The sequence below is a fragment of the Protopterus annectens genome, chromosome 3.part0 (genome assembly GCF_019279795.1).
Source record: "Protopterus annectens isolate FY-2018-M chromosome 3.part0, PAN1.0, whole genome shotgun sequence".
Classification (NCBI taxonomy): domain Eukaryota; kingdom Metazoa; phylum Chordata; order Ceratodontiformes; family Protopteridae; genus Protopterus; species Protopterus annectens.
Window position 1 is genome coordinate 718,298,165 of NC_056731.1, and position 24,572 is coordinate 718,322,736.

Consider the following 24,572-nt stretch of genomic DNA (forward strand, 5'->3'; position numbering starts at 1 on the left):
ATATGCTTTCTCTAAGTCCACAAAGACACAATGCAACTCCTTCTGACCTTCTCTATACTTTTCCATCAACACTCTCAGAGCAAACATCACATCTGTAGTGCTCTTTCCTGGCATAAAACCATACTGCTGATCACTAATCATCACCTCCCTTCTTAAGCTAGCTTCCACTACTCTTTCCCATAACTTCATGCTGTGACTGATCAGTTTAATCCCTCTGTAGTTACTACAGCTCTGTACATCACCCTTATTCTTAAAAATCTGTACCAAAACACTTTTCCTCCATTCCTTAGGCATCATCTCACTTTCCACAATTTCATTAAGCAATCTAGTTAAAAACTCCACTGCCATTTCACCTAAACACCTCCATGCTTCCACAGGTATGTCATCTGGACCAACAGCCTTTCCATTCTTTATCCTCTTCATAGCTATCCTTACTTCCTCCTTGCTAATCCACTGCAATTTATGATTCACTCTCCACACATCATCCAACCTTCTCTCCTTCTCATTCTCTTCATTCATCAGCCCCTCAAAGTACTCTTTCCATCTGCTCAACACACTCTCCTCGCTTGTGAGTACTTTTCATTATTCTTTATCACCCTTACCTGCTGCATATCTTTACTAGCTCGGTCCCTGTGTCTAGCCAATTGGCACAGGTCCTTTTCTCCCTCCTTAGTGTCCAACCTTTCATACAACTCTTCATACGCCTTATTCTTAGCCTTTGCCACCTCTCTCTTTGCCATGCACCTCATCTCCTTATACTCTTGTTTACTTTCTTCATGTCTCTAACAATCCCACTTCTTCTTCGCCAACCTCTTTCTCTGTATACTCTCCTGTACTTCTTCATTCCACCACCAGGTCTCCTTGTCCTCCTTCCTCTTTCCAGATGTCACAGCAAGCACCTTTCTAGCCATCTCTCTTACTAGCTCTGCTGTAGTTACCCAGTTATTCAGTAACTCTTCACTGCCACCCAGTGCCTGTCTTAACTCTTTCCCGAAGTACACCTCACAATTACCCTTTTTCAATTTCCACCATTTGATCATTACTGCTGCCCTCACACTCATCCTCCTCTTCTTGATCACCAGTGTCATCTTACAAACCACCATCCTATACTGCCTAACTACACTTTCCCCTGCCACCACTTTACAGTCTCCAATCTCCTTCAGACTGGCTCCTCTACATAAGATATAATCCACCTGTGTACATCTTCCTCCACTCTTGTATGACCCCCTATGCTCCTCCCTCTTGTTAAAATATGTATTCATCACAGCCATGTCCATCCTTTTCGCAAAATCCACTACCATCTGACCTTCTGCATTCCTTTGCTTAACACCATACCTACCCATGACTTCCTCAGCCCCTCTATTCCCTTCACCAACATGCACATTGAAATCTGCTCCAATCACCAGTCTCTCACCCTTGGGTACAGTCATCACCACTTCATCCACCTCACTCCAAAATTTTTCTTTCTCATCCATCGCACACCCAACTTGTGAAGCATATTCACTAACAACATTCATCATTACGCCATTAATTTCCAGCTTCATAAATATCACTCTGACACTCTTTTCACCTCCAAAACACTCTTAGCATACCGTTCCTTCAGGATAATCCCTATGCCATTTCTCCTCCCATCCACACCATGATAAAACAATTTGAACCTGCCTTCAATACACCTAGCGTTGCTCCCCTTCTATCTGGTCTCTTGCATGCACAATATACCAACCTTCCTTCAGCCATAATATCAGCTAGCTCTCTCCCTATACCAGTCATACTGCCAACATTCAAAGTTCCGACCCTCACTACCACATAAAAATTGGATCATATGTATTGGAATCAATTCCAATTACTAAGGGGACTAAACAAGGTTGCCCACTCTCACCATTACTATTCACTCTACTTATGGAGCCTTTTGGAAATTTTATAAGATCGAGGGCAGGTATTAAAGGAATATAGATAAATAATAACTTAAATTCCAAGACTGCTATTTGCAGATGATATTCTGTTAACTTTAAATGATAATAGAAACTCTTTTAAAGCAGTATTTAATGCAGTTAAGGCACTTCAGAAAAATCTGTACTTTCTTTTAATGAAAATAAAACAAAAATTTTGCTTATAAATGAAAATGTTAATGATATGGAAGAGAGATTTTGTAAATATGTAGAAGAAGATGATATATTATTTATCTTGGAATACTTTTAAAAGGAAATATTAATAATACAATAGAGGAAAATTATAAAAAATAACCTGGCCAACATTAACACAATTGTTAATAAATGGAACACGTTTACTTTTACAATGGAGGAAAGACTCACTATAATAAAAATGGTTATACTTCCAAAAAGTCTATACTTAATACATTCCCTATCATTACCCCCATTTAGAAAAAAACATTAGAGAATTCAATTATTTAATACTTAAATTTTTCTGGTATCTTAATAAGCCAAGACTAGGATTAAATCACCATATAAAGGATTGGTCATTAGGTAAAACTGCTATGACAGATATAGAATTATACTCAATATTATTAATCATAGAAACAATTTGTTATAGTTAAATAAAAATTATAGTGCAAAAAGGAAAGAGATTCATTAGAGTATATGTACTGATCTAATTCAGATAAATTTCACACAACAAAATGAGATAAATAATAAGTTTCTGTGGATATTAAAACAGTACATTTTGGAAAGCAGAAATATTAAATGTAACTTTACATATATCATTTTATTGTTAAAGAAATTTAAAGATTATATTTACAAGCATTCAGAATATAAAGCATGTTTTTATTGATGTTTCCAATAGCATATACACAAAACAATCTATGTACTTTTAATCCAAAAACAATATATAAACTTAAAGAAAACAATCTGATCTATTGGTATTAATCGATGGATGGAAACAAAATACAAAGTACAGAGTATATAATAATTAAATTCAATTTGGACAAAGTTATGTGGTTAGATATACAAAATTGTAGATATGCAACAAAAAACAGTATACATTTAATGCAATTGTCAGTACAAAATAAAATCCCAAAATTCATAGACTTATGATAACATTAATAAGTCAGGAAATAACTGTGACAGGTCTTCTATTTAAAATATACAAAACTAACAACAATGTTGAGGAATGCATTAATGGAAATTATTGTGAGTACTTCAGAACTATAAATAACTATGAAACTAGTAAGCAAGATGAAAATATATATACTGACATCTCCTAAACAAACTACCTCTTCCTTAAATTGGAAATTATTTACATGAAAACTTATGCAAAAATATTTGTAACACCTCATAGAATTGCATTACTATACAAGAAGAAAATGTTGTGTTGGAGATGTAACGTATGTGACAAAGTAGATTGGCAGCATATGTTTTTTAGTGCACAGTTAGCAAACCATTTCGGGATAAAGTCAATGTTTTCCTACAATCTTTATTTAATGATAAATTTGCATTAACCAAATCATTAATTCTGTTCAATACACTGCTACCTAATTGTGTAAAGACAATAAACTACTCACTGTTATGGAGTCTTTTATCGATAGCAAGGAAAACAATCACCAAGAATTGGAAAAATAAGGAAACTTATACAATACAGGAATTTGTAAATATAGCAACTGCCTGTCACTACAAACGTTTGGCAATCAAAATAAGGAAAACTAGAGTTACCACATCTTACAACATATCAATAAAGCTTAAAGATTTGCTGAATAAACCAATGTAAATATATTAATAACAAGGAAGCACTTTCTTTATCTCTTCTATAATGACTTCAGGAATAATTGGACTTTTAGTTACTTAGTAGACACCCTTGTAAATAGTTTGTTAATGTAGTTCTAGTTCAATGTTGTATTTTAATGTGAAAATTAATACTTATGTTTCAAAATCAATAAAAAAAATTTTTTTTTAGAAAATGAAAACCAACATCAAATGCTTTTTTGAAATCAGCTTGTCTGTGTTTCTTTTGCAAAGTTTTCACTCTTTTTCCTTATTTTTTACTTTTTTAGAGTGGCTCAGTAGAAAGCATTCTTTTTTTAATCTTTTTTATTCATATTTTATTTTATTCCTTTTTTATTTTTTAATTAAATTAAGTTTATGAATGCCACTGACAAACTGAATCTGGCCTTGTGAAATGTTTACACTTAATTGTTAGATGAATTATTGAAACCTGACTTTTGTAAAATGTAATCATGTAGAGGAATTTACTTTGTACATAATTTTATAGGATTTGGGGTGCAGGCATCACATAAACACTCTCACTCACTGACTTACAAACACATACACAGCAGTGAAGTTTATACAGGATATTTATTTTAGTTCTATTTTGTGAATAGTCCAAACAATAGCTCAAACACACTCCAAAAAGTGAACTTTGGAAAGCAGGCAAATGTGTATGTGCAATTTATTATTTTACCTGTCTACTTCCCAGTGAGAACTGCAGCATAAAAGACTGCACTGTGTATCTTAATTATCACTGGTACCACTGTACACGGTTCTATATTAAAACTGTACATTACTTACATTACAGGGGTGTGCATCAAGCAACCTTCCTTCCATGGGAATATGCATGCAGAAAAATTGCTAGTTTAGTTCTGATGGCGGAAGGTGCATATACATTTTAACCAACAGTTATTTTACTGCTCTGTGTTGGTCATTATGTGTTTATATACTTGTGCCCTAAGCAAAATACCCTTTTTGGGTGCCATTGCTATTTCCCTTTCACTTCTCATCTGCTTCTGGCTGCCTCCTTCAAATGAATGTCTTGGCCATCACTTTATGACCTCTACTTTAACGTAATATGTGTTTAAAAGGAGATAATTTTGTGAGTGTGTTGCCCACAGCTGTGCCCACCTTATGTACAATGGCATAGCTTTTTATTGGGGCAAACTGCAATTTCATTGTTCTCTAATTCAGTAACATTTCCAAATCTCATTTCTTTTTTGATAAAAGACATAAACAGTTATCAAGGCAGAAAAGACAGCTACATGGCCCACCTAACAGTTAAAACTATCTGCTATATTTTGTGGGAACATACAGTACTAGGTTTCAAAGTGCTTATGAACATCCCCGTTCTTTAAGACGTGTATCCTGAAATTGCATGTAACTAAAAGAAACTGAGGAGGTGTGTGTGTGTGTGTGTGTGTGTGTGTGTGTGTGTGTGTGTGTGTGTGTGTGTGTGTGTGTGTGTGTGTGTATGAGCATGTCTCTATATCTGTATGTTATTCTGAATGGATTTGGTGTGTGTGTGTATGTATTGTCTCGCTAATTTCAGACGGACAATATTTTACTTAAAGACTAAAATATTGTCCCTCTGTCATTATGATGCGTTTTATTGAAATTGGCTTAGCCACAGAACCACAGAGGGACGGAGGCAGAGAGAGACAATGCCAGAAAGCCAATTTTAATAAAAAGCATTCTAATAATAAAAATCATTGTTTCCCTCTTCTCTGAACCTAACATGGCACTCTGTGTGAGATCTAGCTTAGTACTGCTTAACTGGAAGTTGGCAAACAGCAGATATCTGCAATAAATAGTTTATATAAATAATACTGTTGAAGTGGAGTAGATTGCCTGACACAGCGGAGAGACAAAATTTTAGATCTTATCATCTAAATCTGTGTCTTTGCTTTGCTTCTTGTTAAAACAGATTATTGATTTTAGTATGTCAGTGGGATATGCTCAGGTTACAGATGCACAGGCACTATTCCTCAAGTCTGTTATTACTAAAAGCATCCCTGTTTACCCCCTTAACACGGGAGTAGTCTTTATGGTCAGACTGTGGTGTGGTTTGTTTTGGATTATCTAAGATCATTGTCTCCTGGAAAAAGAGTGAGGCAGTTTTAGCTTAGGCTTAACAAATCTGTCTTCAAAGCACCGGAACTCTGGAGTAAGGGTACTAAAATTACAGAGTAAGTAGAGAATACCCTACATGAAGTGATGGAGTGGGGTTTACTTTTCACTGCAAGAATTGTTCTTTTGGAATTTTACTCTGTAATGTGTTTGCATGCTGCACAAGGCTTGTGTGGCATACAATCACATTAGAATATGTATTTTTATTTTTCTGCATTTTCGGCATGATATATGTCTGTATATTAGTTTGAGGTTGTCTCCACAAGTTTAAGATGAAAATATGCCATACACCACTGTGTAATAAATAATGTTGAAAGAACATTTCTATAACTGTATAAATATGAATGAAGATGTAAATAATAAAAAAAAAACACAAAACTAAAGTACGATTATTATCTGTCAGTTAACTATTAAATGAATGCATAACAACATTTGTATTTTTTTCTGCATTCATTAGTTTTCCATTTTATTAAGCATTTAATAGATTGTATTGCTATGGTCCATCACCATTATGAAAAATAAACTATGCATTATGTATATAATTTCATTTCTGAAATGGTTTTAATAAACTATATTTTCCAGCTTCTGTTGTCAGTAGATGACATACTATACTTCATTCAATTCCAGCAAGCATGATAAGTCCAACTGAATAATCAAGGGTCAGTAGCTAGCATATTACATACCCATTTATACTGGTAAATCTCATCTAATTAAACAAATGCTGCAGTGCAAAGTGTACTCTGTCTCGCTGTTCTCTCTCTCTCTATTTTATTTATGTATTTATTTTTGTTTACTAGGAATAGCAACTTAGCTAAGCAATATTTCTGCTTATACAGCCTATTACTGCCTCCTGCCAGTTTCAGCCATATGAGCCAGAAAAGTGGAACTTCTAAACTCCAAACATTGTGTTTTTTAATTAAGCACAGCTGTTAGCTAAGAAACACCATACTCAGCATTAAATATCCAATAAGTCATCTTTCTTCATTTTGAAAGTACAAGAAAGATAATCACTGATGCTCTCACGCTGTAGCATATGTACCAGTGCGACAATCCTTCACACACCTGGACCAATTCCCACATTTTTAAACCTGAACCAACAGTACTTGACATGTTACACCTAATTCACCTCTTGTAACCAGCAGCACCTGAAACAATACTCACTCATCAACACTCCTTGTAGCACTTTCTACCAAGTCACACGGAAATTAAAAATAAATATGTTTCCAAGCAGGATATATTTGCTTGGAATAAGGTTAGTTAACCATTACTTAACTTGAAAGTAATGAGAAATAATACAGAGGATTTTGAATGCATACTACTAAACCAGCAGTGTGGTGCTCTGTCCTTTGGTATGTGATCTCTGTCACTGGAAGAACTGCTTTGTATGTGTACTCACTACTCAGCTATGATACATGCTTTAGTTTTGTACAGGTGTTTCATATTTCACTTTTTAAATACTTTAATCACATCATACTGAAGCTAACCACTTGAGGTAAAAATTTAAAATAAAAATGTCATTTGGCAAAATGGTTAAGGTCTTCACCTCCTTTACACAAGATACAATGTCCAATGTTTGATCCTGGCTCTGGCCAATGCCTGAATTGACTTTGCATGTTCTTCCTGTATCTCTGTGTGGATTCTTCCCACCTCCTAAAAACACGCTGAATGTTTCCACGTCAAACCCACCCAAGAATGGAGTTGTAGGCATCAGCTCAGACTCCAGATGATGCCCTATATGGGGAAGAGTTGTATAGATCAATGGCTTTCGGCATCAGCTGTGATGCACAGTATCTCTTAGATAGGATAACACAGACCTCAGATTGTACACCGTGTCAGGGTTAACCACTTGATGGTGTAACAGTTGGGACTAGGTGCTCTGGTCATGATGACTAATGTTGCCAAGACATGGGCATGGGTATTTGCCAGTGATAAGTGTGTTGAGGATCCACCTACTCTAACCTATGCCAGGGGCCCATGCTAGCAGTGAGAGGGGTGCTTGTGCACATATTGGTCAGTGTGTACCCCCATAAAGTCCAGTTTCCCAACTTGGGTTAACTGGGATAGCTCTGTTGACTGAAAGCTGGACGTAAAAGCAATCAACATGTCAAAGAAGAACTATGAACTGCTACACTTAATGTAGGTTCACTGACAGTATGTAGCTTTGAAGTGGATGCCATGATGGTAATGAAAATGCTAGATATCCTATGTACCCAGTAGACAAAGTCGAAGGGCAGTGCAGCAAAGATACTTGGCTTGGGGTCCAGAGACTTCTACTCAGAAGGAGAAAAGACTAGAAATGGTGGGAACTGTGGTGAAGAAGAGGCTTCAGATGATAGTGAGGGATGTCATCAGAATTAGTGGCAGACTCATAGCAATCAGACTCCAGTATATAGGGCACTGTTCATAATCTCAGCCTATGCCTCACAGCAGGGTTGTGATAGTGAGGAAGAGAGTGCATTTAGACATCAGCTACAGAACCTACTAGATAAAGAAGGACAACATTAAATGGTGATGGCAGTGGGTGTCCTAAATCCATATACCAGGACAGACAGCACAGGATATATGGACTGCCTAGGTGTATATGAGTAGGGCAACAGGAATAAAGGGAGAGGCCATTCTAGACTTCTGTCTGGCAAATGATGGCCATCACATGGCTCAACAAGAGAGACATTCACAAGATCACATACAAGAGTGGCCAACATGCAACTCAAACAGACTTCATCCTAGTAAGTAAGGAGTGGGGGTGGGCAGAATCAGCGATTGTAAAGTCATCTCCCGTGAAACAGCTGACCCACCCATAAACCACTGGTTGCAGCAATCAGCTGTAAGCAGTGGTCACAAAAGGCTCTAAGGTCAACAGAGACTAGGTTGAGGACTTGGAAGTTAACCGGAAAAAAAGTACAAGAGTTCAAAGAATTACTCAGGGCTATAGCACCTCAGGAAGAAGGGCAAATAGATGACAATGAAGAAAGACAGTGCTTCAAAAGAGCATGTGTAAGGAATACAGAACAGATATGTGACTGAACCAGGTATGGAGCAAGGTACATAAAAGCTGCTGGTGGAATGGCGGGGCTGGGGGAGGATGCTGAAATGAAGACTTAGAGAGATCGCTTGAATGATTAGATCATTCAAGGATGAGATGTTTTTTCTCATGGAGGGGTTTGGTGGTTGTTTATCTTATATTGTTCTCAGTTATGATCTTGTAATTTACTTTTATTGGGTGTCTATAATCTATTGTAATACTGTTGGAAGAAGAAAGAACAAGTCATTCTCTTCATGTACACACATCTACACATTGTTACGAGTATATGAATATGGATAAAAGCAAAGCTAATATAAATCCAATTGCAAAATGTATATCTCTTAATGTAAATGGTTTAAATAATAGCTGCAAAAGGGGAAGTCTTTATAGATATTTAAAGCTATGTGAAGCGCAACTAGTATTTTTACAGGAAACACACCTTACACAGGAAGACATAAATAAAATAAACAATAAAAATTATACAATACTAGTAAGTTCCACCTATAATCAGAAGCGAAGGGGAGTAGCAATTTTGTGGAAAAACACTACTTTCATGCCTAAAATCATAAACACGTTCCATGACAACTCAGGAATGTTTTGTCTAGTGACAATATCTATCAATGAAATGATATATACATTAGTGAATATTTATTGGATACCAGGACTAGGTGTTAGAGTGGCCAACCAACACTTAGAAGACATTGTACAATATACCGAAGGCAATTTAATCATAGCTGGAGATTTCAATTGCATTATAAAAGAAACTGACACAAATACTAAAACTACACGTAAGAGATCACCTTTAACAAAGTTGTTATCTGAGTTTGTTGAAACTTTTAATATAGTTGACATAAATGAGTATGCTATCCCAGATTCACTATTCTTTACACATTTTTCCCATAGACATAATACATACTCTAGAATAGATAGAGTGTAAATAACAAAGGATTTAACCTCTAAATTAAATAAAGTCAAGACAATTTCATGTCCATTTTCGGACCATAACACCATAACGTTTGAGATAGACTTATGTTTCAAGAGAAGGATATCAGTAACAAAAATATCATCTTACATAACAAATCTCAAAGATTTTAAGGAATTTTATATTAAAGAGACACAAACATTCCTAGATATCAATCTTACAAAAGATGTATCTGAAATATATATATATGGGATGCATTGAAAGCATACCTATATGGAAGAGTGGTGGGATGGTATAAAAATAAACAAAAACAGTGGAATAAGGAATTAATGGAATTACAGTCAAAAGTAGATAATTTAAAGCTTGATATTCAAAATGGAAACACCAACTTAATAAAAGAACTAGAAGATACTAATAAAAAATACTCAGAGACGCTACACCACAAAACAATGATCAACTTAGAAAAAAATAAACTAAGTTACTATTCAATGAACCCTAAAAACCAACGAAGAATAGCAAATAGGACTAAAAAGATTAGTAAAACAAATCAAATCAAGGAAATACATAATATAGAAACCAAAAAGAAAGTATCTGATTTAGAAGGAATATTAGAAGCTTTTAGGCTATTTTTTTTATAAATTTAATAATCAAAATGAGAAAACAGAAACACATTCAGTATTGAAAGCTTTTCTCAAAAACAATGTTAAAGTTAGGTTATTAGAGGAGCAGGTACAACTAATAGATAAACAAATAACAATGACAGAACTTAAAGCTGAAGTAAATAAGTTAAAATTAAACAAAGCTCCAGGTATAGATAATATCACCCCAGAAATGTTTAAATTACTATCAAATGAGGCTTTGCTGTTGTTATTGAATGTCTTTACATCAGTTAAAAATGGTAAAGACATTCCTCCTTCTTGGAAGTACACATTAATATCACCAGTTCTGAAACAAAATAAAGATCCCAGTGAATGTTCATCATACAGACCCATTTCACTTCTTAATATAGATTATAAAATTTTTATGGCAATACATGCTGCTCGAATAAAACAATTACTACCACTTTTGATAGAGGAGGATCAAACAGGTTTTATAAAAGATAGGAACACTTATGACAACATTAAAAGAATTCTTTCCTTAATTGATTATATAAATGTCACAAAAAACAAAATGAATGTTATTAGCTTAGACATAAATAGCACATTTGATTCAGTGAACTGGGATTATCTGTGGTTAGTTTTAGAAGAATATGGCTTCTCAAACAACTTCACTTTGTTAATAAAATCATTATATGAAAAATCATTGGCTTATATAAAACTGGGATCTTGTCTGTCTAAATCTATTAAAATAACTAAGGGCACAAAACAAGGCTGCCCTCTTTCTCCGTTATTGTTTGTGCTAGTCATTGAACCCTTAGCAAATAATATACGTATGGATAAAAATATTGAAGGAATACAACTAGACAACAGCCTAGAGCCTAAAATTCAACTTTTTGCTGATGATATTTTAATTACCTTAAAAAATAATAATAGCAGTTTAAAAGCATTACGGGACTCAATTCAAAACTTTCAAAACTTTTCAATCTTAAATTTAATGAGAACAAAACAAATGTATTGCTTATAAATACTAATAAAAAAGATCTAAATAAAAAATACCATAAATATATCTCTACCGATAATATAATTAAATACTTGGGAATTATAATAACTAACAACCTAGATACTACAATTGAAACAAATTATAAAGAGACCTTAAATAATATTAAAAATCTAATACAAAGATGGAATAAATTCTTCTTTTCAATGGAAGAAAGGCTTTATATAATTAAAATGATCATATTTCCAAAAATTCTTTATGTCATACAAGCTTGTTCTTTGCCACCAGCTAAATCGCACCTAAAACAATTAAATGATTTAATGGTAAGATTCCTATGGTATCCAAAAACAAGGATAGCTATGAAGTATCATCTAGATGATTGGGATATAGGTGGCATAGGTTTACCAGACATAGAAATATATTTGCATTCATCCATTATTAAAACAACATCATTATGGCTAAATACAAAATATACATCAAAATGGAAGCTAGTTCATGAGAGAATCTGGTTAAAATCAGGATTTGTAGTAGCAAATAAGTATACAGATTTCATACCAAACAATTTTCTATGGCTGATGAAGGAATATATGATGATACATAAGAATAAAAATATAAGTTCCAAATACATTACTTATACATTAAAAATTTTCCAAAATCTTATTAATAGTAATCCTGATATTAAAGCATGGTCATTTCTTTTATATCCAGTAGCGTACACACAAGGTAATATAATAACATTTAATATGGAAGCAGTCAACATGCTTAAAGAAAAGGGATTAATATATTGGCATCAATTTCTAAACTATGGAAAACCTCTGACAATAGACCAGATTAAACAGAAATTAAATATGGAAGATAGTTCGTGGTTACATGTACAAGAATTAAGACAGTATATATTAAGCAAACAAGAAACAATGCAACCATCAATAAGACAAAATGTTCCTAACCTTATAGAACATATAATATTACTAACGAATCAACCCATTACTGGAAAGGGATACTTATCATCTATTTATAAAACAAACAAAAAAATAAAAATGCATAATAATGACAAAATATGGAATTATTATAGATCAGTTAATGGACATGTGCCAAATGACAGAGATAAAAACTAATTCTTCTCTCTCCAAAGCAGACATCACTTTCATTACATTGGAGACTTTTTACATGGCAATTCATACACAGATCTTATGTAACCCCTCATAAAATGGAACTTATGTTTAAGAAAAATATTGGCTGCTGGAGATGTGATTTATCAATAAAAGCAGACTGGCAACATATGTTCTCTGAATGCCATTTGATTAAACCATATTGGGATAAAATAAATTATTTTCTGCAAATGGTATTCAATGATAAATTCCAGATTTCCAAATCTATTATTTTGTTTAATGCACCTGTACCCGACTGTGTGCCAAGAACAAAATATGTAATCTTATGGACTAAGCACTAGCTATTGCAAGGAAGAACATTACATCAAACTGGAAATCCAAAGCTTCTCCAACTTTTAAGCAATTCATGAATATGGTGTCAGCAGTATCGCAATTGGAAATGAACACTATTAAAGGAAGAACTGAAAGAACTACATCATTATACATAGCATGGCAAAAAGTAACTGAAATACTGGAGAATAATGACTGCAGCAGATTATAATCAGGAAACAATTGTATAGAAAGTTAATTATATGTCAACAATAGACACCCTTGTAAATACTTTATTTTGGTTTAATGTTTGATATCTGTTTAGAGGTTTTAGCCTACCTTTTTAAATAATTTGTAAATACTTCATTGTCATAAATAACCTGCATTCATGTTTTCTTGTTTTTGGAAATGAATAAAAATATTTAAAAAAAAAAAAAAAAAGAAAGAGGGAGTGCAAGAAAATGTGGGAGATAGAAAAGATGGTCCAGGCTGGGAAGGAATACTGGTTGGCTAACAAAGTGGCTAAAATAATAGTTACAATAACAAAGAACAAGACATAAGAGGTACTTTACCAGCTTTGAGAAGGTAACACTGTAGATGACACAAAGAAACTGTATCATGTTGGAAAGCAAAGACAAAGACAAAAGGGTAAAAAAGATAGTTAGACACCTTTCATAAGGGATGCCAGCTACAACCTGCTGACCAGTGTACAGGCAATCAAAGGCAAATGAAAGGAGTACTTCCAACAGCTTCTGAATGAAGACATCCCCACAGATCCTATACTGCACTAGACACAGCTTATGATGAAAGATAAAGAGGACCCCATCCTAGAAGAAGCAAGAACAGCACTAAGGAAAATGAAGTCAGGGAAAGCAGCAGGCTCAGATGAGGTTACAGAAGATATGATCAAGATGTTGGATGAGATAGGGGAGAAATGAGGGTACTAATAGCAGCATGGACCGAAAGGCATAATCCAGATGACTGGAGAATAAGCATATTAGGGCCAGTGTACAAGAACAAGTGGGGCATCCACAACTGTGCCCAGTAGAGAGGTATCAAACTCATCACACTGCATGAAAGTTCTGGAGAGGGTGATTAACAAATAAATATGCAGAGTAGTAGAAAGTAAAATTGGAAATTAGCAGTTTGAATTAAATCAGGATGTGGCACAAGTGATCCAATGTTTGCAGTGAGACAGATAGTTAAGAAGAAGACAGAGATGAGGAAAAAGTTCATCTCGCCATTTCTAGCCTTGGAGACAGCATATAACAAGGTTCCATGAAAAGTGATTTATGCAAGTTCTTCAATGGTTTGAAGTCCCAGAAACATGGGTAGAATTAGTGCAAATTATGTACAAGGACCCTACCACTCAAGTGTGAATAGTGTTTAGACTCTCAGAAGGGATCTCAGTGGGAGTGAGTATGCATCAGGGTTCAGCTCTCAGCCCACTGCTGTTTCTACTGGTGATGGCCTACAGAAGCAAACAGGTCAGAGGGGACAGATCAGCAAAGTTTCTGTATTCAGATGATGTGACATTACAGGTATACTTTGAGAAAAAACCTTCAGCAAGAGATAGTGGAACAGAATGCAAAACTGAAGGCACATGGGATGAAACTGACTACAGACAAGATATTATAATGGCAGCAAATGTAAAAAATCAGAAGAAGCTGAGAACTGAGATAGAAGGAAAATAATGGAACAGGTTAACAGCTTCAAGTACCTGGGAGGGGTGGTTGTTGAGAAGGGAAGTTTGAATGAGGCAGTCAAAGCTACAATCAGTGGGGCTGCAGCCAACTGGATCAGAAGAATGCCAAAGAAGCTAAACACAAGGTGTAGAAAACAGTGGTGTGACTAGTACTACAGTATGGCACAGAAACCAGGGTAGTAAAGACGGAGCAGTTGAGGAAGGTGGAGGTGATGGAGATGAAGTGCTGAGATGGGTGATAGGATGCACACTGTGGGGCAGACAGAGAAATAAGGACATCAGAGCAGAAGTCAAAGTAGCTACAATTGCAAAGAAAGACAAATATAACAGATTACAGTGGTTTGGGCACATGTGCAGAAAAACAGAAGACAATCTGGTGAAGAAGATTTGTGGCAGACAGGAAGAAAGCAAACTGAAATGAGAGCACCCAGCAAAGCGATGGATGGATTGTATGAGAGAAGACCTGCAACAGTCAGCCATGACTGTTGATGAAGGTAGGAGAGTGACACTGAGTTGAGAGACATGGCAACAGTTGACACAACGCCCTGACCCCATGTAGAAAATGAAGAAAAGAGGGTTGATGATGATGAGGAGGATGGCGGTGGTCTCAGTCAATGCCAGACTTTATATGACACAATTTTTATGGAAGTAATTACTGTAGTGTACGGTGTCATGTTTAATTATTGGTGTTTAGTGCTAACTATAGAGGCATATCTAAACAATCCTACCTTGGTTTGTGATTTGCAGTGCAGTTGACAGATAAGGGAAGTTTTATTTGAATTTATATTTTATTTGTTATCACTGTTTTTCACTGTTTGTAGGTAGGAAGGATAGAGTGTTAACAAGGTTTACTTTGATTCATATTTTGTTGTTTTACCTTTAATTTCACTGTTAGTTGTTAGAAAGGGATAGGTTTTAGACAGGCAAGCTCTAGCCATTCTGAGGGGTCTAGATAGCTATAAATTCACACAGACTGCAGAGAGGAAAATCCAGAGCATATCTAACCAATCCTACCTTGGTTTGTGATTTATTGATCTTTACTGTTAAAGAAAAGTGTGACTGCAAGCAACAGTGAGCAGAAGTACTTATTTTAGTATTTAGTTGTATATTGCCTGTGTGATTTTCGTCATAGAAGTTGATTTAAGTTCTCTTTGAATTCTGTGGATACTGATTTTGATTATACTTTTAGTTTACAATATTTTATTTGTTTGAAGCTGAATATAGATTCCTTAAATGAATATGCAATTAATGATTTGCTAATGCACACATATCATGTACAGTGTAATAAATGCTATGCATATTTAAAGGTAACAGCTGATATCACTGGTGATCTGTGTTCCTCGTGTCAAAAGTTGGATGATTTGCTTACCATTGTTATAAGTAAATCTAGACTTGATGATGATTTCACGTGTGCAATTGGCATGGCTTGGAGAACTGTTGTTTTATATATTAATGACTGGACTGGTGAGATAAATAATGTTTAGCAAAGAATAAATAAAACACATTTAGGAAATGATGCATCTATTGGCTGTAAAATCATTCAACCCCTATGAAACAAGACGATGCCCCTGACAACTTTCGAATTCTGGGTGCAAGTACTCAGCAAGCTGTTGATCCAAATTGCTTAGAAGGAGACAAAAAAAGAAAGAAAGAAAGCTCACAACAAATAACAAAGAAGAAAAAGAAACTGATTGTCTGTAAAGTAAAGTGAAAGTTCAGAGCAAATAACAAAGAAGAAAAAGAAACTGATTAATATCTGTAAAGTGAAGAGTATATGTACTAAAAAGTACACTTCATTGTTATGTAACACACAAGTTACAGGGAATGATAATATTTTTCTATCTGAAAGCCTTCAGTGTACAGAAAAAGGCATCATTTTTCCAAAAGGGAAGGTAGAAAAAAGAGGCAAGGGGCAGATGAAAAGAAAGAAATCAGTACTGAACGTGAAAGGATTGAATAACATTACTGCGAGAAAAAAGAAGAGAAAGACCGAGGTTGGCAACATGGCTCAAGCTGTGGATTTACAGTGCCAGCTGGATGAGAATTTAATACATCATGAAAACAGTGGGATTAATAAGACTAATGGTGATGAAGATCTATCCTTTGTAACAATTAATAGAGCAGATATTACTTAAGATTCTTCAGAGCTGGTCAGCAAAGATATTCTTGTAATTGAAGACTCAGTTATTAGAGGAACTGATACTTATATTTGCAGAGAAGCTAATGAACCTCGAGTAGTGTTATGCTTGCCAGGAGTAAAAAAATTGAAGATGTGAAACAAGCCTTAGAACACCTTAATGTAAGGAAGTATGGATCTGGCTTTAATCATGTCAGTACAATAGATCTCAATCACGAGGACTTTCTGACTGTTAGTAGGGAACTGACAGTCCTCTTAGATACTATAGCATTTACTGGTGTTAGGATGTATTTTTCACAAATCACCTATAGAAAGGATAGTCAGGTCACCATGAATGAAAAATGTCCTGCTTTAAAAAATGGAAATGTGTAGAGCATCCAAGCCTACTTTTGGGCACACGTGTTCAGACAGGATGGTGTATATTTGTCAAGATCAGGGAAGACAATTTTTGCAGCAGATATTTTGTAATATTTGACAAATACTAGGCAGGATTTTTTCCAAGCCAAAAATTTAACAGTTCAAAGATAACATTTGATGTATTTCTGATGGCTGTTGATGCTAGGAAAATTAATAATAAAGTGTTTTTATTGGAAGATTTGCTACGTTCCCACAAGATTGATGTTGTTATTGTTTGTGAAACATGGTTAAAGAACAATGATGGGAAACCAGTTCTGTCAGGGTATAAATGCTTTTATTTTAACAAACATTCTAACAAACAATCAGGTGGAGGTATTGTGATAGGGATTAAAGATAGTTATGAGACCTGTGATTATTACATGTTCAGAGATAACACCAATACTATAGACTGCTTAACTGTGACAATAAAGACAACTCTGGAACATATAACAATTGTTATAATCCACCACAGTTAAGTGCAGGTGACCTAGAAGAATTCATGAGTTTCTTGCATGAAACACAGGAGGGAAGAATAATATTAGTTGGGGATTTGCATTTACCAGAAACAGACTGGAATAATATTGATTCAACAACATTAGTAAGGAAATTATTCATAACTTATATTCAGGAGCAACAGTTGCTTCAGACTGTAAAAACACATACCAGGGGACAGAACACACTAGACTTTGTATTCCTAAAGAAATCAGTGTTACTTCAAGTCAAGTTTTATCACGGTTGATGTGCAATGTTCATACAATTATACGTTCATAGGTCCATAGGTGTTACTAGGCTAATGACCACAAGGGCCTTGTTAAGCCTAGCCATGCATCCCAAATCTCTGACAAGTTCTGATACTCTTGATAAATGTAAGCAGGCGTTTTGGAGATGAACCTTTTACAGGTTACCTGTGTCCATTAGAGACATAGGTGACAAACCAGAGATGATATTCCGGTTTCCCATCCATTTGTTCAAATTGCACTTGAATTGGGATTATAAAAGTTAATTTGTTGCTAGATAATTCTGCCAAACTGAAATTAAAAAAACAATGCACAGAAGGTTAATTACAGATTATATGGAAGCAAAACAGTCACTATGTAAAACTAACTGGAATGAGGTGTTCAGTGAAAAGCTGCAGATGGAATGTGGAAAGTTTTAAAAGATAAATTGTTTGAGTGCAAGAAATAAAAAAATGTTTAACATCAGGATGTAGGCATACAACATCAATGGGATATATTTCCATAAGAATAAGATACCCGATTAAGGTGAGAGACAAAAAATATAAGAAATGGAAGAGAGGTCGAACTACTACTTTGAAAACTGAAATAAACAAGTTGGACAAACAGATTAAGCATAGTGTTAGACAAGATCAAGAAAAATGTGAAGACAATGTATATAAAGATATTGAGCATAATAGGAAATCTTTTTATAGATAGATAAGATGTTGAAGGAGTAAAGATACACAAACTGATAAACTGCGTGCAGATTCTAACATTTATTCTCAGACACAACAGATTATAGATATATTTGCAAAATCTTATGCAAAACAGTTTGGCTCCACAAAAGGGGTGATAAGTTATCCTAGTGACATCCGGATACCGGAATCAAATTACATTATATTGAAAAAGAACTGTGCAAACTGGATCCAAACACAGAGCAGGGAGGAGACAGAATAAGTAACAATGACCTGAGAACACTTCAGCAAGAACTTACACTACCATTATATCTATTATTCACTAGGTCATATAAATATGGGGAGATTTCTCAAGATTGGAGACATGCACTTATTAAACCTGTCTTTAAGGGAAAGGGGAGTAGGACAAACCCAGAATCGTACAGACCCTTAAATCTACTTTCATGTTGTGGAAAAATAATGGAGAAGGTAATACTGGATACGTTATTGTCAGAACTGGATAGGTTGGGACTTGAAACCATATATCAGCATGCATATGTTGAAAATAGATCTATTACCACCTGTAACATGATGTTCTATAGCAATATAATAACAGCTATGAATGGAAAATTGTGCTGTGATGTAATTTATATAAATTTAACTTTAGCATTTGACAGGGTCATACACAAAACAGTGATCAATAAGTTAGAACAGCTAGGTATTGAAATACTCTTGATAAGATGGATAGCTGCATGGCTTACAAATAGGACGTGGCAAGTATCAAACAACAACTGGACAGGTGAAATTCTTGCTTACAGTCAGGATGTCCCACAGGGCTCTGTCCTAGGCCCTTACTTATTTAGATTGCATCTTTCAGAACTAACTTTTTCATCTGAGGTATTCTACAGTCTATACGCAGATGATCTGAAACTGGGTAAACTGATTACATATATTACAGATAAGGCATGTCTGCAAAATTACTTGACTAAATTGATCATTTGGGCACATGAGAATAATATGCTGATAAATACATCAAAAACTAAGCAGAAGAGATTTGGGAGACATCAATTGAAAGGTGAATATTTAACACAGCACACAATGATTGAAACTGTAGACTCATTTAAGGGCCTGGGTATATGGGTAGATTCAGCTATGAGTTTTTCTAAACATATCAACCAAGTGGTTAGTGATAGTTGCAGAAAGTGTCCAAAAGTGACCAGACAAACTCCATACTACTGTATCTGTTATACTTTATTTGTCTCAGAACAAATTCTTGCCAAACAGTTAATTCTTTCAGAGCTATTTCAATTCTGTTATAACAGATGAAGGTACTGATGCACTCTCAGTATAAACTTCACTTCTTCTTTTTTCAGCTTTTCCCAGTTAGGGGTCGCCACAGTGGTTCACCTGTCCACTCATGATCGGCAATGGAGTTTTATGGTGTAGAGTTGCCAGCCTGGTTCCCAACCTTCCACAGAAGGCACACACACATGCACACACTGACACATAGGGCCAATTTAGAGTGTCCAATCCACCTACAGCATGTCTTTGGGATGTTGGAGGAAACCGGAGCACCTGGAGGAAACCCACACGACCACAGGGAGGACATGTAGACCCCACACAGTAGGCACCCCAGCCGAGAATTGAACAGGGGAACCTCTTGCTGTGAGGTGGCAATGCTAACCGCTGCACCACCGCGGCTGCTCTCAGTATAAACGTCACTACTAAGTGAAAACATACTGTCCAGTTTATATACTCTTTTTAACCAATGTTATTTTTAATGTCCTTGTGACTTGTTGTTCTAGTTTCTGTCTGTGTCATGAAAAAGTCCATGGTTATTTCATGCCCTTTTTTCATCCTCGCTGTATCTGAAGACTTCACAAAAGTCTCTCCATGTCATCTTTGTGTCACTTGACCTGTCTGCATTTTATTTATTTATTTCTGCATCTGAAAGCAAAGAAAGTCAACTTCCTTTTTTTCTATAACAGGATGCCTTTACAGTAAAGCCCACAGCTATATGTTATTAATAACTGTTCTTGCAAAGTAAGCCATATTATTTTGAAAACTGCTGTTTGGCCTTGCACATTTCCTTTTACTGTACACACAGTATATTGGGGAAAAGCATTTTAATTTACACAATATCTATCAATTCCCACTTTTTTATTTAAGGCCCATGAAATTTGTAAGACAATTTACAATGGAATATGATCTTTAGTACTTAGAATCCCTTGGTCTGTTGCAACATACGAATTCCTTGCATTCAATGCTATGTCTTTAAAGAGTGTTACATTACCAACAGCTGTTACTTGATTAATACTTTTATTAACACAAATCTTATAATGACGATAAGAGCAATTAATGCGGAAGTTGTAGTACCCCACCATAGACACATAGCCGTTATTACTTATTTATTTTTAACTGTTTTATGCTTCCTTAAACAAGTTGTCAGTTTTTCAGTTACACACAAGCATTTCAAAATTTTGTCAAGTTAACCCTTGCTTTACAAGGCAAAACCTTGTATTAGAAACAAGCATATTTCTTTTGTATTGTATAATTTTATTATTGCTTTGGGAAAAGAATATTTCAAAAAAAGCAATTTACAGGAAAATGTGATCCTCTGTACTTAATAGCCTTTCTTCATTGTTAACAACAGTTACTTGTTTGACAATTTTATAACACATCTGCTCTGTTATATCTGAGATAGCTCCATAAGTTGCATTTGCTATCAACTTTGTAACTTTCCATATTGCCTTAGTGGCACCATACCAGTGAAAATGTCAGTTTCTGAAATAACACCATTTTCTATGTCCAGCTGTTTTAAAACCTTTTCCTATTTTTTATTTTTTTTTAATCATGAACCTCCTTCTTTTCCTGGTGATTTTTTAGCATGTCCTTTGGTAATGTGTGAGTAATTTTCATTATTGAAACTGCATACAGAATTTTTTCTCTTTCATTTTTACCTTAAAAGAAGCATTATGTGTTAACTCCCATGCTGTTTTTATTTTTATACTCAGCTTGTTTACATGACCATAGTTCTTTTGAAAACAGAGTATCCCTTTTTCTATTTTCATCAACTGTAAATGTTTTTTATGGCTGATTGTTTTACAACTCTACTTTTATAAGGTATTTTAAACATAAAACCTGTATGTGTAACCTCTACAGGGACTGCATGTAATGTCATTTTCCCTCTATAAGGAATGTGGCTAAAAACCCAGCAATTTGACTTGTCACATGCCTTTGCAAAAAAATTTTGCATGTCCAAAATATATTGAAATCAGGTGTCCGATCATGATGTCCCCGTTCTCATGATTTATTATATCTGAGTATATCTCCCCATTTTTTCTTTACAACTGTTTTAGATTGCCTTGTCTTGTTCATAGATTGCTATTATAGAAACAAATTTAAACTTTTGTAAGACTGTTAACAGACTGTTACTGTACTGATACTGTTTGACCGTTATTAACTTACACTTATTTTTCTGAACCAACATGGTGTGCTGCTTTTGCTTGGATTTTTATTAGCTGACACACAGAATAATTGAAACCAGCTTTGCTGGGGCATGATCTGCAGTATTAATTAGTTGCTAGATATCTAATAATGCCTATGTTTTTGATTGGATGTCATTTTTTATGTTCAGTTGTTGAATTATTATATATATGCATTGGAATAAAATGTTTTTAGATCTGATGAAGCGTTTGTTGGGAAATACGAAAGCACTTATCTTCTTTTTATATTAAAGAAATTTTACAATTTTATGACCGTGGTTTTCCCGCTACTTTTATTTGTTCCAAATAAAGAATAAACAATACCCCACTTTTAAATTAAAATATCGGTATGAACCTTGGAATTTGAGTTAATGGTTTCCCCCTCCTTTGATTATCACATTGTTAGGAAATACTTCTACTTGGTGCAGCTAATTGCCAATGAGTTGTCATTCAGAACTAAAGAGGGCATTGTTCCTTTATACTCAGCATTGATTTGGCCAATTATTGAGTACAATGGCCATCTATGCTACTAGAAACACTGTGGTCCTGAATCTCTTATATCTCCACAAATTAAATAGTTCCACCAATATGGGAAGCATGGGTCTAAATCTATACCAATAAATAAGAAATAGTGGAGAAATAGGTTCATCATGTAGTAGCCCCCCTCCAGTACCCCCCCGGTACAGACTCCCCTGCAAATTAAACAATGTGATACACCATTGTTCTTCAAACAGGACTGGGATAATTGGACGGGTATTCACAAATTCACCATGGGCTTGGATGGCCTAATCCTTTTCAAGTGAGGAGGCACGGTCTCAGAGTGGGTACTGGCAAGACAGAGAGAGAAAGAAATGGGGAGAGAGACATTAGGCTGATGAAGAAAATAAAAAAAATATCAACAAAAAATAAAAATATTAGAGGTTCTGGAATAAGAAGAAAAAACTCATAGTACTTTGTGAAAAAAGAGAGTTATCACACATCCATGCACAGCATTTTAAATGGTTGCAAGACTCAGTTTCTTTGAATTTCCTGTGATCCTATGTCTCCTGAATTACTACCACAAATGTATGTCCCTATGCTGTTAAACGTATCATTTAACTTTATGTCAAACACTAGTGAGGTTGATGAAATTCCTGTATAACACAAAAAGAAACAATGTTAAAACAGTTTCAGTCATGAACTTATACTTTTATTTTAGGTAGCCATGCAGAACACTTTCTTGCACAACTTTGTGGAAAGGCAGCTGGATGTGAGCATCGTTCAACTTGAGGAGGAACTGCATGCATCTGGTAAATACAGACTGTCAGAACAGCATCTCTTATCACTTTCTCCTAGTATATGATAGTTCATAATAAATAGTATATTGTTTACTTACTTCTTTCTGTTCTTGAGAGAATATATCTATATATATATATATATATATATATATATATATATATATATATATATATGGATTTACCTCAAATTGTCGGCATGCCAGATAATCAAATCCCATTTTATCGACACTACTTTATCGAATCTTCAGTTCTTCAAATGCCCGGAACAACGGCAATTCACCCAGGGTAAACAACCACTCAACCACCAGGATAAAACAACAAACACTAAAACAACACCCCACATAACTAAATATACCAACTCAGAGATCGGAGTACAGTAGGGAAAGGGCAAGGTTCATCATTGGTCCAGGCATTCAAAGAAATGAAGATTCGATAGCATGGTGTCAGTGAAATAGGATTCAGTCATCTGGCATGTCAACAATTTGAGGTAGAGCCATATATATATATATATATATATATATATATATATATATATATATATATATATATATATATATATGTACATGCAATAAGATATGAAGGAGTGTACACAATACAGATGTTAGTGCACACCTGCTGCATTTTTTTAACCTTTATGGATCTCTTGTTTTGTTCCAGATCAGGTAATGTACTTAAATTTGAGTTTCTAGTGTTTTTATTAATGTAAAGTATGTTAAAAGTAGGAGTTCTGATTCCTGTTTTGTTCTCTTTTTTTATTATTATTATTATTAATTTTTATGCAAATTTATTAATGTATTTGAGTTGGGGTGTGTCCTTCAGTTTTTGTAAACTGATTTATAAAATTACACAATTGCTTTGGAAGTCTTTGAAGGAGGCTGGATCTGTGACTGAGTATGAGGTGTAGGTGGCCTACACTGGCTTTCTGATGTGCCTCAAACAGATTTGATGCATTGGTAGCTAACAACTGGACAGGTAAGTTTTCATTGTCTATTTTTATACATAGTCACCACAAATATACACACACACAAACACACACACACACACACACACACACACACACACACACACACACACACACACACACACACACACATACATACATATCCTAATGTTTGGTCGATTGCCACATTTTTAAGTTACAGTTAATTAATGTGCCATGCTCAGGAAATTGTAAAAGAATCGACATCGTGGATACCTATGCTGATATGAAGGTCTACAGATCATAAATATCTAGATTAAGGCTGATATTATTACAAAGAACAATGGTAAGGCTCAGTGTATTCACCTAAAGAGAATCTATGAGAAAACTAGTAGTTGTACTGCTTCATAAAAAGAGCAAGGTTAGACGTTCACTTCTACTTGAACGCCGGGTAGAGTC

The 24,572-nt window shown here is 34.9% G+C and overlaps 1 protein-coding gene across 1 annotated transcript in view; it reads left to right on the forward strand.

Annotated features, from left to right (window-relative positions):
- The window catches only part of LOC122796911 (ATP-binding cassette sub-family A member 13-like), a 3,979,956-nt gene that overhangs the window by 4,142 nt on the left and 3,951,242 nt on the right, over positions 1 to 24,572 (forward strand). The window contains exon 3 of the mRNA XM_044065669.1: positions 23,116 to 23,206. Coding sequence (XP_043921604.1) covers positions 23,116 to 23,206 — 91 coding nt within the window. The remainder of the gene's footprint in view (positions 1 to 23,115; positions 23,207 to 24,572) is intronic.